This window comes from Perca flavescens, chromosome 19 (assembly GCF_004354835.1).
Source record: "Perca flavescens isolate YP-PL-M2 chromosome 19, PFLA_1.0, whole genome shotgun sequence".
Taxonomy (NCBI): Eukaryota; Metazoa; Chordata; class Actinopteri; order Perciformes; family Percidae; genus Perca; species Perca flavescens.
This window is the reverse complement of record NC_041349.1, coordinates 7,315,259-7,332,677: the sequence shown is the minus strand read 5'-3', so window position 1 is coordinate 7,332,677 and position 17,419 is coordinate 7,315,259. Positions and strand designations below refer to the sequence as shown.

Genomic DNA, 17,419 nt, shown 5'->3' with positions numbered 1-17,419 from the left:
TCGTCATTTTCATTTAAGACTTGTCTTTTCTTGCTTAATCTGTGTATAATTTCCTGATTAGGGTTGGGTACCGAAACTCCGTGCCAATAGGGAACCGGTGCCGATGTAAACGGTAGTAACGAGACCGAATAAGAATGAAAGTTTGGGTGCCTCATTTCGGTGCCTGACTTTACACTACACCTGCCAGCAGATAACATTAGCCTACCTTTAGCTAGCAGCTGGATTAAACACGGTTAAAATCTTGACAGCTAACATTAAAAAGTGTAAAGTGTGACTGTATTTCACTGTGGAGGACTTCAACAGCGGGATGTAACAGTCTGCTCTGCAGAGAATTCATAGATATGTTTATATCTATGGTCGGAATTAAACAACACAGACGGTGCGTTCACTTGCAGCTGCCGTTGTCACTTAAAACAGATATCCTCGTGGTGCATTCACAGTAATTGTAAAATACCCTTTTCCCATCTGGGGTTCAACAACAACTTACTGGTGAAATAAGTTATTGTTATAGTTATTACTATATAGTTATATTATTATTAAATCTTTAATTTTGACCATGGCCTTAGCAATGAACAAGTAACTGACTGTTGTTTACTACCCTTCTTTTTTTTTTACTTTATTGAAAAGTACCGGTTTAGGCACCTGCACCGTTTTAAAAGTATCGATTTAGCACCGGTATCGGAAAAAAACCAAACGATACCCAACCCTATTCCTGATACATCTACACATTTTTGTTTATCTATACTTGTCTGTCTGCTGTACTGCTTGATTTTTATATTTTGTAGAGAAATGACCATGTTTTAGTTTAGTTGTTTGTAATACGGGAGGGCTTTCAGGCTCCTCTCCTCTCCTGCACTGTTAATTGCTTGTTTTAAAATGCTATTCTATGTATTTCATATGTTTGTGCAAATAAACTAGAGTGAAACACTGAGGAAACTGCAGAAGGCCCAAAGAAAACACGCAACAACTCAATAATTAGAGCCACGTACGAATGCGTACGAGAGCGTACGTTCTGCGCGTGCGCGAGACGTAATTCGTATGTAACAGCAGGCGGCGCTGGTCTGTATTATCGCCCCAAAAATTTTTTAACCGGAAATGACGAACGCGTCACGTGGGTCTGGCTGCTACCGGTTTTTTCAACCGGGCATAATAATTGGTTCAGAATACGATCTCGTATTTTACGAAGATAGTTCACTGAAAACGTTAGCGCTCCACCAATCAGATTGGTCATTGAGTCCGACTGCCCACGCTACGTTACGTAGGGCTAAACAAACTCGGAGCAACAAAGACACCTTTTATAACGGCTGACTGTGGCGTTTAAAGATTACGACTTTTCTCAAACTATTACGACTATTTCGTAAAATATTATGACTTTTTCCCAAAATAATACGACTTTTTTCATTAAATATTACAACTTTTCAAAAATATTAAGACATTTTTCGTGAAATATTAAGACTATTTCCCAAAAATAATAAGACTTTTCCAAAATGTTAGGACTTTTTTTTTTTCTAAAATATTACGACTTGGCAGCTTCGTTCGGAATACGATCTCGTATTTTACGAATATAGTTCACCGAAAAATGTGTTTCTGAAAACATTTTAAGAGAGAAATAGGCCGTGCAGTTTCTGAATTTCAGATCAACAAAGGTCAGTTTAAAAGATTTTCGTCAGATTTTGAGAGACTCTAGTCACGCTCATCCCGCTCGACATTTCTGGTTTGGCGCTCCACCAATCAGATTGGCCATTGAGTCCGACTGCCCGCCTTACGATTCAACGAGTTAAATTGGCCAAAATGAACGCCGACGGCCCGGGACACACCAAACCGACTCGAGTCACCGACCTCGCTAGACTGTCCGACGGCCGATTATCGGTGTCGGTGCGTCGGCGCCTTTACTCAACATCCAAGTTCTGACAGGATTTACCCATCATGCAACACTGTTAGAGGACAGCCACTAAATGGAAGTTTGAATCATTTCATTCTCAGACTGTTTCACATTTAAATAAAAACGTGTGTTTTTTGGTAATATACACGGTTCATACGCATTTTAACCAATACTTTTTCATGACTTTTCATGACGTTTTCGGCAAATTTCCATGACTGTGTTCCTGAAAATGTCAGTTGACATTATACAATAAGAATACAAATCTGTGTTAAAGTTTACCCTCAGAGGTTTAACTATAAAATGTATGATAATGTCTGTGGTTCATTGAGGGATTCGTAATATCGCTCCCTGAATACAACATTCGGGGAGCGATATTACGAATCCCTCTATGAACCACATAGAGGGAGGTTAAGACGACGTGAAAATACATTAATTACGTATTAATTGGATGTGTTAAAAAAGAATCCATGACTTTTCCAAAACTTTATGGGTCTTTTTATGTTTCCAAAACCTTTCCAGGCCTGGAATCTGCATTTTTCAAATTCCATAACTTTTCCAGGTTTTTTCAAAACGTATATGAACCCTGAATATAGTTGTTGAAGGAAAGAAGAAAAAAACTTCAAAGAAAAAGCTGATTGTTAATTTTTTTTTAATCTGAAGTGTATTTGTAATAAAATCCTGCGATGAATAAAGTTTTTATTGACGTTCCAAAAAGCCTCTATGAATGATGAAGGTTTCTACTGTAAATCCTGTCCGACAGAAACAACTGTCCTCCCAAAAATGGCTTTATTTTAGAAGATTTCTAATTTGGTCACAGAGTAGTTAGAAGAGAACTGAGAGAATATCTGACTGTCCAATAAGAGGAAATAGTATAGTTTAATAAGAGGAGTGGCTTCAGGCTGCTGTGATATCTAATATTAAAATGATAATTCTGCTCCATATAAAGATGATTCTTCGTGATTAATATTCAGCCGTCGTTCCCGCTGCACATGAACATTTTATATTGGCTGCAACGTGCTCTAACTTTCACATTACGGAAACTTAACATGGGAACTTTCTCCAAAAGTCCAAATTAAATTTATATCTTCACGTGAAATCCACGCAGTGTGTCAGAGCTGTGCACACATAGACACACACACAGAGAGAGAGACACACACACAAACACAAAGACACACACACACACACACAGAGAGAGACACACACACAGACACAAAGACACACACACAGACAGAGAGAGAGACACACACACACACACACACACACACACACAGAGAGAGACACACACAAACACAAAGACACACACACACACACGGACAGAGAGGCACACACAGATACACACACACACACACACACACGCACGCACACACAAATAAACACACAGAGGCGTACACAGAAACAAATACACACATACACAGAGAGGCACACACAGATACACACACACACAGAAACACATACACACAGAGACACACACACCGACACAAGCACACTGACACACACACACACACACACACACACACACACACACACACACACACACACACACAAAGACACACACATCAATAAATGCCATTAAATGTAACAAAAGATAAAAGTCATTAATAATAACTGACAAAATGTGTTTTAATTTGCTTATATATTTTTAATTATTAATTTAAAAAGAAAATAATTTTAAATACTTTAATTGATTTAAATTTTTTGTAATTCATTTTAAATGAATTTTACATTTTCTTATGTATTTAATTAGGTACTGAGGTATTATTTTTGGTGCATTTAATGGCCTGAATGAGTTTGTTTACATGAATTTATTAGTATTTACCTGCTCCGGTGTAGAAGGGGCTTCCGAGGCGCGTCCTCATCGGGGAGTAGATGTCTCCGGCCATCATCCCGCCATCGTTTCTGTGTAGGAGAAACGTCCCGTTCCCTCCTCCTCCTCCTCCTCCTCCTCCTCCTCCTCCTCCGTTCCCTCCAGCGACGGCCTGGTGGCTGCTGCTGTTGTTGTTGTTTCCTAGGTAACCCCGGCTGTTGTACCGCCTCCCGGCCACGCTGCCCTCTTTGACCCCGGCCGGCTTGGCGAGCGTCACCTCCAGGGCGGCACCGTCGATCTGCGCGCCGTTCATCAGGCTGAGCGCCGTTACGGCGTCGTCGCGGCAACGGTAGTGGACGAAGGCGTAGTCCGTGAGCTTCTTGACGCGCTCCACCGAGCCCGGTTTGAAGCGCGAGAACTCCTGGCGCAGCGTTTCCTCGCTGGTGCTCAGCATCAGGTTACGCACCTGCAGACAGACGGGACAGCGTTACGTTACGCTACATTACGCTAAGCTACGTTACGCTAAGCTGCGTTACGCTTAGCTACGTTACACTACGTTACGTTAAGCTACGTTACGCTAAGTTACGTTACACTACGGTACGTTATTTTATGCTACGCTATGTTGCGCTACGCTATGTTACATTACACTACATCATGTTACGTTACGCTACGTTACGTGAAGGGTATGTGATGATGTGTGTCATAGTTGAATAACGACAGTTCGGTGGGTAAATAGGACATACATAGAAGCTCAAAGTCCCACTGACACCCCTTTACTATGAAAATCTCATATTTTGAAACTGCCGCTGAAAACGGGCAAATCCCAACAAAGCTAGAAGTTGACGTCAACCTCCCAAAAACCGGAACCTTTGTCAGCCCATGGGTGTATTAAGAGATCGGTCACGCCCCAACATTTACATAGGCTACACAACTGACCTGAGATCAGGTAGTCTTCTGAATCTAGGTCGCGCAGATCTCTGCTATTCCATTACAAAATTCACTTCTGAAACTTTTTTATGCGAGAAATCAACTATGTAAGGCTCAAATATGGGCCGTTTTACGAAAATGGATGGCTAATTGCAAATTTTGTCCAACTGTGTGTCGGAATTCAGCTGCCGGTGCTGCCTGGCTGCTGCCTCGTCGCCCGGCCTGCCTTCCTTCACACACCCCGGCCTGCTCTGAGGTACTTGGAGGTCCGTCATGACTGGCAGCCCACAGCACTCCATACCCGCTCAAAGTCACCGGTTTTAGGATAATGGACTACTAAACGCTGGTGCTCTGACAGAGCTCCAGGGCCTGCAGCTCCCCTCTTCCTGCTAGCTAAATGCCCGGTGTGTGTGTGAGTAAGAGCGCGGGCAGCGAGCTTGTTGCACCAGCAATCTGTTACCACAGGTTCCAGTTAATCTTTGAATGTGTGTAATTATAATGTGTTGAGTTATTTAAACAAACGATTGGGGAAATACACGCCTCTTGTCCGCGAGTCTCATTGATAGAGCCTGCGGCTGGATGTAGCTCTATCAATGAGAGCTAGCTCATCCTAGAATTCCTCTGAAATTCACAAATATTCATTAACTTGAAATCGGACACCGTTGTTAGCTTTATAAGACATTTAGGGAGATCTTGTATAAGTGGCGTGACAAAATTCAAACTGTAAATATACACACATTATGCGGTAAATGAAGCTAAGTATCCCTGATTTGTAGCTAGCTACACATAGCTAGGATTGAAGGGACAGTCATAGCTTACGAAACCCCCACTGTTCACAAAAATTCATTAATTTGAAATCGGACACAATTGTTAGCTTTATAAGACATTTAAGGAGATGTTGAATAAGTGGCGTGATGAAATTCAAACTGTAAATATACAGAAATTACGCCAAAAATGAAGCTAACTATCCGTGATTTGTAGCTAGCTACACATAGCTAGGATTGAAGGGACAGTCATAGCTAACGAAACCCCTAATCTTCACAAAAATTCATTAACTTGAAATCGGACACTGTTGTTAGCTTTATAAGACCTTTAGAGATATGTTGTATAAGTGGCGTGACAAAATTCAAACTGTAAATATAGCTAGTTATGCGGACAGCCAGCCAAGATTAACTGGAACTGTTGTAAGAGATCGCTGGCGTAACAAGCTCGCTGACAGCGCTATCACTGTCACACACGGGCCATTTAGCTAGCAGGAAGAGGGGAGCTGCAGGCCCTGGAGCTCTGTCAGCGCAGCAGCGTTTGGTCCATTAACCCCAAAACGGTGACTTTGCGCGGGTATTGAGTGCTGTGGGCTGCAAGCCGTAACGGAGCTCAATCGAGCTCAGAGCAGGCCGGGGTCTGTAAAGGAAGGCAGGCCGTGCAGCGAGGCATCAACACAGGCAGCACCGGCAGCTGAACTCCGACACACAGTCTTACCAAATTTGCAATAAGCCATCAATTTTCGTAAAACGGCCCATATTTTAGCTTTATATAGTTGATTTCTCGCTTAAAAAAGTCTCAGAAGTGAATTTAATAACGTAATAGCCCGACAAACAATGTATAACTTTGCAATGAGACCTGCTGTCGAGTCCATGTGTTTCTATGTAGTTTGCTCAAACCAATCAGCGCGTAGCTCATTCTGAATATTCATGAGCATACCATATTTGGAAGAAAAGCTCTTGTTCCAAATAGAGCCATATTCACAGGGTAGTTAAAGGCCTAATGAAATAGGATTCGGGCAATTTTCAGCCCAACCAATGTTACATACCCCATTAGGAGACTTTAAGGAACAGTGTAAAATACCCTATATAATCATTCTATCACCCCTTTAAAGGTTGGACTTTTCCTACTTTTTTTAATTAAGGAATTAAGATCAATTTCCAAAAGATGATTTTTGTATTCCTCTTTTTAGTCAACTTATCATGGGTTCATAAACTTATGAGCACCAGTTGTCATTTAACCAATAACGCACATGCAAGTCCAGTTGTTTGCTTTTGGTTGTTTGGTTCAGTGTCTTGTCGAACATAATTACAAACGCACCGCATTTTTGGACTTAGACGAGGAGTTATTTTTTGATATATGGCGCCAGTCCAAATTTAGCGTAACGTATCTGGTCTTGTCCTTTCCACAGGTAAATGACTGTACAAGCTCCGAATCTGGAAACATTGCTTTGAACACTTCTTCAATCCCGTCATTATACCTGTAGGAGTAGTGGCTTGTCACAGTCCTCAGCACCCAAATCACCTCCGCTCGGAGTGTTGGCATAGAGCCACAAATTGCTCGAAGGTCAGCTGGCATTGTTGGCTGTGGATTTCCCATCCTAACATCCAGCGTAGTAGCGTTGACATTGTTGCTAGCGGTAGAAATGGTGTAGCAGAAACTAGCAATTACGGGCTGCTGACGAGCCTTTATGTAGTACGTAGTTTACCAAGTTTGAAATTCTTCCGACTCATAACGCAGTTCGCTTCATAAACATTCCCAGGCACCGACCTTAAAGTGATGGTTCGGAGTAATTTCACCCTAGGGTCCTTTGCACCATGACCTCGAGACAAACACCCCCCCAGAAGCTTTTTTCACCTGGGTCTAACATTGGGAGAGTTAGCGTAGAGTAGCGTTAGCAGCTTGTAAAGTTTGTAAGTAAAGTTTGTAAATACACCAGAAGTTTATGAACACTTGCCTGTTTGCTTCTGCTCTCTGCTGTTGCTGCTGCCGGCAGTAAGACGAGTGCTTAGGGCCATCTACAAATTACAACACCGAAAATGTAACTTTTTTTTTTTTAAAGTGCTGTAGTATAACTAGCAGGAGACAAGTAATAACTGAGATAAGTTTGGAGACATTACCTTATTTAATCATTAAATTAATAAATATTTTTGTTGCATCTCTTTTCGGTGTAGTAATTTGTAGACGGCCCTAAGCACTCGTCTAACTGCAGGTAGCAGCAGCAGCAGAGAGCAGAAGAGAGCAGGCAAGTGTTCATAAACTTCTGGTGTACTTACAAACTTTCCAATCCATCGTTTTATGAGTACATAACGTATTTGTACTAGTGTAGAAGTTTGGTATCATTTCGGGCATTATTAGTGGGGTCATTTACGAGATACAAACGTGGGTCCATTAGCCCCTGCACTAAGCTATTCAGCTGATAACGCTACTCTACGCTAACTCTCCCAATGTTCGACCCAGGTGAAAAAAGCTTCTGGGGGGGATGTTTGGCTCGAGGTCATGGTGCAAAGGACCCTAGGGTAAATTACTCCGAACCATCACTTTAACCAATAATACTCGTTCTTTTCAAGCAATTTGTAATTGAACTTCCATTTCCCCATGTTTCTAGGTGGCTATCAACCATTGCTGTGTTACCTGTATGCGACGAAATTGCAAATCCCACTGACTATGGCCACGCCAAGACCCGCCCACGAAGCAGCTCGATTGGTAGGGGTTAGGCATTTGACCTCGGTTAAGGTTAAGGTTAGGATAGCCGATTGGTCATGTACAAATGGGGTTACGTTACCTTGCGTAAAAAATATTCGACCTTGCTGGCAGAACAGATTGCCTGCATTTTCGCGGTGACATGACACAAACATATTTAAGACCTATCCAATCTGAATTTAAGACAATTTAATACTTTTTAAAGGCCTTATTTTTAGGAAAAGTGATTTAAGACTTTAAGGACCCGGAGCCACCCTGGTTACGTTACCTTACGCAACGCAACACAACGTTACGCTACGCAACAACGCTACGCAACAACGCTACGCAATGCTTTCCTGGGCTACTTTGCTGCAGATACTGAACACATTATTGAGCAAGTTTTTGTATTGTGACCTCGAGATAAAAGAGAAAGAGAGCACAGACTCGATAAAAGATGGATGAAAACATTGTCCTGTTAGCCTTGCTTTGCCAGACCTCTCCTCCAAGACACACACACACACAGATGTAGCCTCAGGCCAACCTGGACCAGAGTATTTTAGTTTATTTATTAGAGATTTTGCATCTCTCCATCACATCTCCTTCCTCATCTGCTCACCTCCTCTCCCTCTCTCCTTCCTCACCTCCTCTCCCTCTCTCCTTCCTCACCTCCTCTCCCTCTCTCCTTCCTCACCTCCTCTCCCTCTCTCCTTCCTCACCTCTTCCTCTCCATGTCTCCTTCCTCACCTCCTCTCCCTCTCTCCTCCTCTTCTGGTCTCCTTCCTCACCTCCTCTCCCTCTCTCCTCCTCTCCCTGTCTCCTTCCTCACCTCCTCTCCCTCTTCTTCCCTCACCTCTCTCCTCTCCTTCCCTCTCTCTTCCTCACCTCCCTCTGGCTCTCTTCCTCTATCCCTCTCTCTCACACCCTCTCCCTCTGTGCCCATCTCTCTTCCTCACCTCCTCTGCCTCTCTCTTCCTCTCCCTCACCTCCTCTGGCTCTGTTCCTCTCCCTCTCCTTCCCTCTCTCTTCCTCACCTGCTCTCCTTCTCTCTCCATCTCCCTCACCTCTCTGTCTCTGTGTAAAAGCACTCCACAGTAATTGATTCCCTGGAGGAGCACAGCCGAGTCTCTCTCTCTCTCTCTCTCTCTCCCTCTGATCTAAACAATCCTGCCGAGTATTTCAGACCGAGGCCTGTGGCTGCAGAGCAGAGCAGCAGGCCACCTCTTCATTCAGAGTGGACTGAATCAACAAGGCTTCAGAAAGCTTTCACACAGCGGCCGGCTAAAGGGAGGTTTTTTTTGGGGGGGGGGATAGCAGACACAACTTTCACACAGTGACTCGGTTTATAAATAAACTTAAACTTAAACTTTAAATCGGTAGAGAACTTCTCAGACTGGTGAAAATCGGTAGAGAACTTCTCAGACTGGTGTAAATCGGTAGAGAACTTCTCATACTTGTATAATCGACAGAGACACAGAGGGAGACAGACAGAGAGAGAGAAGGATTGCTACGTGACCGGCACGTAGAAATATGTGTCCACTATGAATGGCCAGGCGCACAATCAGGCACGTATCTACTCTGAGAGAAGTCTCTCTCACACACACACCTCCTCCCTGAACCGCAATCAAATCACCCAAAACGCCCCACACACACACACACACACACACACACACACACACACACACACACACACACACACGTAAAGGACTCTGACGCGCTGCATGACCTCCTCGTCCACGTCTTTCTCCGGCTCGGCCCAGTCCACCTGGATAGAGTGACCCCACAGCTGGAAGGTTCCTGTCCAACACGGCAGGGAACAGACCACCGTTTCAACACACGGACCAATCAGCTTCTCAGTTTGTCCACGGAAACACAATACAGCGTCGCCATGCATCCACGGAAACACAATCTCCCTCCCAGCTGGACCTCCCGTACCGAGTCACAGTTCATATGCAACATGTCATCATGTCCTGCTTTCTGTTGGAAATGCAATTACACAAGCTGTTCAGGATGGACAAAAACATCACAAAAGGAGGACAATGTGTGTGTGTGGGTGTGTGTTTGTCCCTGTGTGTGTGTGTGTGTCTGTGTGTGTGTGTGTGTGGGTGTACCTGTTTGTGTCTGTATGTGTCCCTGTGTGTGTTTGTGTTAATGTGTGTGTGTGTCCCTGTGTGTGTGTGTGTGTGTCTGTGTGTCCCTGTGTGTGTGTTTTTGTGTCTGTATGTGTCCCTGTGTGTGTGTGTGTGTTTTTGTGTGTGTCCCTGTGTGTGTGTGTGTGTGTCCCTGTGTGTGTGTTTTTGTGTGTGTCCCTGTGTGTGTGTGTATGCGTCCCTGTGTATGTCGGTGTGTGTGTGTGTACCTGTGTGCAGCAGGCTGCTGGAGTGTGTGTGTCCGTCCGTGTGTGTGTCTGAAATCTACACCTTTGCTTTCAACCATTATAAAAACCAAAATAATCGAGGTAAAAACGATTAGCTTGGGTTGTTCACACACACACACACACACACAGCAGGCTGCTGCTAAACGATGTCCTGAGAGGGAAACCTGCTGTTTGGAGATAAAATAAAACCAGTAGAGAAACAGTGTTTGGGTTCAATCCGGTTAATTAAACACACGACAAATCAATGCACTCTCTCGCATCGACACAAAAGTCAAATACCAGCCTCGCAGCGCTCCTGCCGACTGATTCTCACACACACACACACACACACACACACACACACACACACACACACCTTCTCCATGTAATCGTCCCATTGGGTTCACTGAACGGTGAGAGCTCCGATTGCTGTATTGGAAGTAAGTGCGAGTTTCTTCATGATGTAAAAGAAAATCTATTTCTATATTCCCTCCATGTCAAGCTCGTTAAAGCGCCCATATTATGCTCATCAATATGGTGTTTTTTACTTTTCAAAAAACACCATATTTTTGTTGTACTGCACAGCTCTCTCTCACTGCTGCAGATCCTCTTTTCACCTGGTCTCTGTTTTAGCTACAGAGTGAGACCTCTTTTCATCTTCTTCTTCTGTACCATCTTTGATTGCACTCGCACATGCTCAGTGGCTCAGATGTAGAACATGTCAGCTAGCTAACTCTAGAGACAGTAAAAGAAAGGCTGTTTCTCCAACTTTGGTCAGTTACAAGGCAGGATTAGCTGGGAGACTTCTTCTAAACGAGGGAGCATGTGGAAGTAGTTCTTTTGTAGATTATGGTTAACTTGTGTGTGTTGTAGCAGTGCTTTGCTATTGATAACGACGTAGCATGCTAGCATGCAACGTTAGCATGCTAACGCTAGGGTTAGCATGCTAACGCTATGAGCTAACGGTTGTGGTTAGCCAGCTCATTTCGGACTGTGACGTCACAGATTTTGAGCTCCCCCGGAGACTGAAGGCAGGACACATTCAGAAACCGGATCTCACTCTAAACAGCACGGATGGATTTTTTTCAAAGTTTGTATGTGTGTGGAAGCACCAGAGACACAAAAGAACACCCCAAATCACCAGAAAAAGTTTTTTTTTTTCATAATATGGGCACTTAAAGAGACACGAATGAAGGCTGGAAGTACCGATGGTCCGATTAACTGGACCTGTACATTGGCCGATACCGAGAACCGATCCGATACCAGCGGGTCATTTACTTCACTATGTTTTAACAGCTGTATCCTACTAGACAAGGGAGGTACTTTGGGGGGGATTGACATCCTGCATGTTAGGTCATTTAAAAAAAAAAAAAAAAATTGGAACAAATTGTCGGAAAAATCAAAAAAAGTAAATACATAAAAAAGGACAATAACGTGAAAAGGAGACATTTCGTTAAAGGAGACAAAGACACAAAAAATAAATAAAAAAATAATTCTTTAAAACTGTGTGTGTGTATGTGTGTGTGTGTATCTAAGTGTGTGTGTGTGCGCGCGTGGCACACGCTTTTGTAACAACCCTTTCTACACTAATATTTGTAACATAACGTTGCATTAGACTGTGTTAGTCCTCCCTAACAGTCTGGCCACCGAGTGTGGCTGAAGTCACACGGTTGAAACTCCCCCGTTTAGACTTTTTGCTGCAGCTCTGCCACCGTCTGCTGGACAAAGACGGGAACTGACCCGGAGTCAGCAGCCCTCTCAGGGGGTCAGTGGTCTTTACTGTCCTACGAGACATGTTTACATGTCTAAAGAGAATGATAAGAACTGAGCCTGGAGCCACAACACATATCTGAGCCTTCTAATGAGAGGTAACAGTCTATTTAAGTGTAAATTAGCCAGGAACTAGTTAAGTGGAAACTCTAGACACACACACACACACACACTTTATAATGAGAGGACAATACCTGGATTTGTAAACTACAACTAGTTAAGTGGAAACTCTAGACACACACACACACACACACACACACACACACACACACACACACACACACACACACACACACACACACACACACACACACACACACACACACACACACACACACACACACACACACACACACACACACACACACACACACACACACACACACTTTATAATGAGAGGTAACAGTCTATTGAAGTGTAAATTAGCCAGGACAATACCTGCATTTGTAAACTACAACTAGTTAAGTGGAAACTCAAGACAGACAGACAGACAGACAGACAGACAGACAGACAGACAGACAAAAAGAAACACCAACACACACAAAGACACACACTTTATAATGAAGACAATACCTGCATTTGTAAACTACAACTAGTTAAGTGGAAACTCTAGACACACACACACACACTTTATAATGAGAGGACAATACCTGCATTTGTAAACTACAACTAGTTAAGTGGAAACTCTAGACACACACACACACTTTATAATGAGAGGACAATACCTGGATTTGTAAACCAGAACTAGTTAAGTGGAAACTCTAGACACACACACACACTTTATAATGAGAGGACAATACCTGGATTTGTAAACTACAACTAGTTAAGTGGAAACTCTAGACACACACACACACTTTATAATGAGAGGACAATACCTGCATTTGTAAACTACAACTAGTTAAGTGGAAACTCTAGACACACACACACACACACTTTATAATGAGAGGACAATACCTGGATTTGTAAACCAGAACTAGTTAAGTGGAAACTCTAGACACACACACACACACTTTATAATGAGAGGACAATACCTGCATTTGTAAACTACAACTAGTTAAGTGGAAACTCAAGACAGACAGACAGACAGACAGACACACACAAAAAGAAACACCAACACACACAAAGACACACACTTTATAATGAAGACAATACCTGCATTTGTAAACCAGAACTAGTTAAGTGGAAACTCTACACATACATACACACACACACACACACACACACACACACACACACACACACACACACACACACACACACACACACACACACGTTAAGTGGAAACTCCAGAGCGTTACTGAGGTGGGACAGTAGTTAGAGGATAAGGCGCAGGGCTGTGGCTGTACGTAGGCTGTGACAAACGTATTACTGGACTGAAACGTCAGATCACTGTTTGTCAAAGCCACAGGGAGCCACTGGAGAGGAGCTAACGGGTGGGATGGGGCTCGGAGCCGCAGGTTGGAAACCCCTGATGTAGACGGTGAACGTGCGTCTACAGGTGTGTCAGACAGACAGACAGACAGAGTGTTACCAGGTATTAGTCTCCTCCGGGCCATGGCTGCAGCCTTGTGGGATTCGTACTCGACGAAGGCGAAGCCTCGGTTCCTGCTCTTATCGGTGGAGCTGGGATACACGATGACATCTACCACCCCGTCTGTCACCTGGGAGACAGACACACACACACACAGAGAGAGACACACACACACACACACACAAAGAGAGAGAGACACACACACACACACACACACACACACAAAGAGAGAGAGACACACACACACACACAGAGAGACACACACAGACACACACACACACACAGAAACAGAGACACACACACAGAGACAGACAGAGACACACACACACACACACACACACAAAGACAGAGAGACACACACACACACACACACAAAGACAGAGAGACACACACACACACACACACACAGAAAGACACACACACACACACAAAGAGACAAACAGAAAGACAAACAGAGACACACAAACACACAAAGAGAGACACACACAGAGACACACACACACACACACACAAAGAGAGAGACACACAGAGACACACACACACACAGAAACAGAGAGAGCGACACACACACACACACACAAAGACACACACACAAAGAGACAAACAGAAAGACAAACAGACACACAAAGAGAGACACCCACAGACACACAAAGAGAGACGCACACAAAGAGACACCCACACACACAGAGAGACACACACACACACACACACACACACACACAAAATGTTTACAACATGTCTAGTGTGGAGGCTGTGTGCTATAACAGTATATGACTAATGATTATATATGATTAACGTTCGCAGAGTTGCAACGATTGGTCAACTGACAGAAAAATCAGCTCCAACTGTTCTGATAACGGATGAATCAATAAAGTAAAAAAAATAAATAAAAAACTAACTGAAAATGCTGTTTTTAGCCTCTCAAATATGTTGATTTTGAGCCATTTCCATTTGATATATTAATATCTTAATATGAAAATCAACACGAGACATTTAACAACATCAGCTGGGACTCGGTCACTGTTTCCTGACATTTTACATACCAAAAAACGGTAAAATCGGCAGATGGTCTAGATTTATTTTGAATACGTTTTGGTATATTTAACATATTGTTGTCCTCCCAGCTGAAAATAAATAAATAAATGAACGATGTTTCAACATTTCTTTGCATTTTCTTCTTCTCGGCTTCCGGCACTTTTTAGACATTTTTGTCGTTTCGTTTGTCAGATTGTCACTTTCAAAAAAAAAATTATCAACACTACTTTCACTCTTGGAATTCAGGGTCAATAAACCTCATCGTTATGAAATCCCATCTCATTTTTTAGTTTAAAAAAAAAAAGGCAGAAATATGCTATAATATGGAATAAAAACTGCCAAAATGTAATGAAAGAAAACTGAAAATGATCTTTAATTTTCACTTGTGAAGAATGTTTTTGGGCAATTTGGTTGAAAGTAACCTAGATTTCTGGTAGGTTGGATATTTCAGCCTACATGTTTCAAATGTATTTTATATCTTGTATGTTGCGTACTACACAAGAAGGTTAGTCTGGGGACAACCTTCACCCACAGGAATGTGTAGAATCTATTATGAGTTTGGGTACAACTATCACACAGAGGAATTGGAAGGAATGTGGGAATATATTAGGCTCATAGGCCATAAAAGGTGTAGTTTAAGAGTAAACTGTGGCACTGAAATAGATAGCTTGAAGCATGTGAGGACAAAAAGTATAAAGGAGGAGTTATTCTGATTAGTAGGGTGTACACTAGGGCTGCCACGATCGATTAGTCGACTAATCGGTCGTTTTGGTCTTAGTCAACTAAGATTTCTTTAGTCGATTAGTCATTTTTTATGCTTATTCATGCTTAATTACTTATTTCCAAGAAACTTCTGAGCACATTTATGGTAAACACAAGATTTAAAGTGGTGCTTTTGCAGGATTAATTGTGGAGAAACTCAGTTTTACAAGTTAAGTGTTAGTCGACTAAGAATTTCTTTAGTCGAGGACAGCCCTAGTGTACACATGGTTATCTTCCTTTCTAGGAGAGAAAGCCTTGGCATATACATTTGGTGCATGTCAACTGTTCTCCCTTTCATGAAAGTATGTCTGTTTGTTGTGTGAATAAAGCTGCACTAGTCTGAACTCATTGTACTCAGCATTTGTTCAGTCTCCATCTCATTTCCAGATATTTTCCAGATATCAATTTCTGATATAACAACTTTGAAAACGGACCAAATTTGACGCTATAGGACAACAGGATTGGTTAATGGGTTAATTATCTACGTATGGAGGCGGGTTTTTTTGGGCAGTTTCCCACCGGCGAGCGTGCAGCGCGTTACCTTGGTCATCTCGTCCATGATCTCGTCCTTCCTCTTGTCTTTGGGGATGGAGCCGATGAAGAGGCGGCAGTTGTCCAGGCTCACGCACACGCCGATGAACTTCCCCGGGCGGATCTCGTAGTTGTCCAACATCTGAATGGCTCTCTGCGCCGCCTCCCTGCACCGCAATCAAATCACCCAAAACGCCAGACAGACAGACAGACAGACAGACAGACAGACACACACACACACACACACAGACAGTAAGTAAGTATGTACGGTAAATAACGTGTTTTTTACGAATACTTATTTCGAACAAATACTTTAAAAATATTTGTATTCGGGAACAAGAACAACTTTATATCAAAAAGCTGCGTTTCCTCATGAGACGGCAGTGCATGCCCGGATGAGGAGGGGAAAAGAGTAAAAGAGGTGACTGACACAGGCTGCTCCACACAGCAACAGAGAGGGCTCGGCTGAGCGAAAAAACACTTAACAGCATCACTATTTTTGTTGAATAGATTTTTTTGTACCTTAAAAGGAACATGCCGACTTATTGTGAATTTAGCGTGTTCACCGTAACCCCCAGAGTTAGACAAGTCGATACATACCCTTCTCATCTCCGTGCGTGCTGTAACGCTGTCTGACGGCTCCAGCGTTAGCTTAGCCTAGCACAGATCCTGCAGGTGAATGGTTCCAGTAATCCTACTGCTCCGAATAAGTGACAAAATAACACCAACATGTTCCTATTTACATGTTGTGATTTATAGAGTGACAGCGTGTATAAAAATGAGACACAGCCATCTTCTAACCGTAAACAAACCAGGAACTATATTCTTAGGTGGAAGAATATAATACTTGGGCGGAGTGATATGCTCGCAGCAAGCCTGTCTGAGAATATAGTTCCCGGTTTGTTTACTGTTAGAAGACGGCTGTGTCTCATGTTACGTTGTTTTTTGTACACGCTGTGACTCTACAAATCACAACATGTAAATAGGAACATGTTGGTGTTATTTTGTTACTTTTGTCACAATTTGGAGCAGTAGGCTAGTTGGAACCAGTTACCTGCAGGATCTATGCTAGGCTAAGCTAACGCTGGAACCGTCAGGCAGCGTTACAGCACACACGGAGATGAGAAGGGTATGTATCGACTTGTCTAACTCTGGGGGTTACGGTGAATAAGCTAAATTCCCAATAAGTCGGCGTGTTCCTTTAACTGGGTTCCGGAGGCAGTTTATAACTTTCGGGAAGCGGAGTTTGATCGAGAGATTATTCCATTACGCTGCATTATTGACGTCTGCAGTCGGGTGCTCTCATGTTCGCTCTGTTTACGTAGCTCTGTTAGCTCGGTCATTTAGACAATAGTCTGTTGACAAAGTAACGTTAACGTT

General features: G+C 43.0%; 1 protein-coding gene across 1 annotated transcript in view; it reads right to left on the bottom strand.

The window, feature by feature from the left end:
• The window catches only part of rbm46 (RNA binding motif protein 46), a 41,964-nt gene that overhangs the window by 16,494 nt on the left and 8,051 nt on the right, over window positions 1-17,419 (bottom strand). The window contains exons 4-7 of the mRNA XM_028564863.1: window positions 16,050-16,206; window positions 13,712-13,841; window positions 9,754-9,851; window positions 3,699-4,152 (exon numbers count right to left, since the gene is read on the bottom strand). Of these exons, the coding sequence (XP_028420664.1) occupies window positions 3,699-4,152; window positions 9,754-9,851; window positions 13,712-13,841; window positions 16,050-16,206 (839 nt within the window). The remainder of the gene's footprint in view (window positions 1-3,698; window positions 4,153-9,753; window positions 9,852-13,711; window positions 13,842-16,049; window positions 16,207-17,419) is intronic.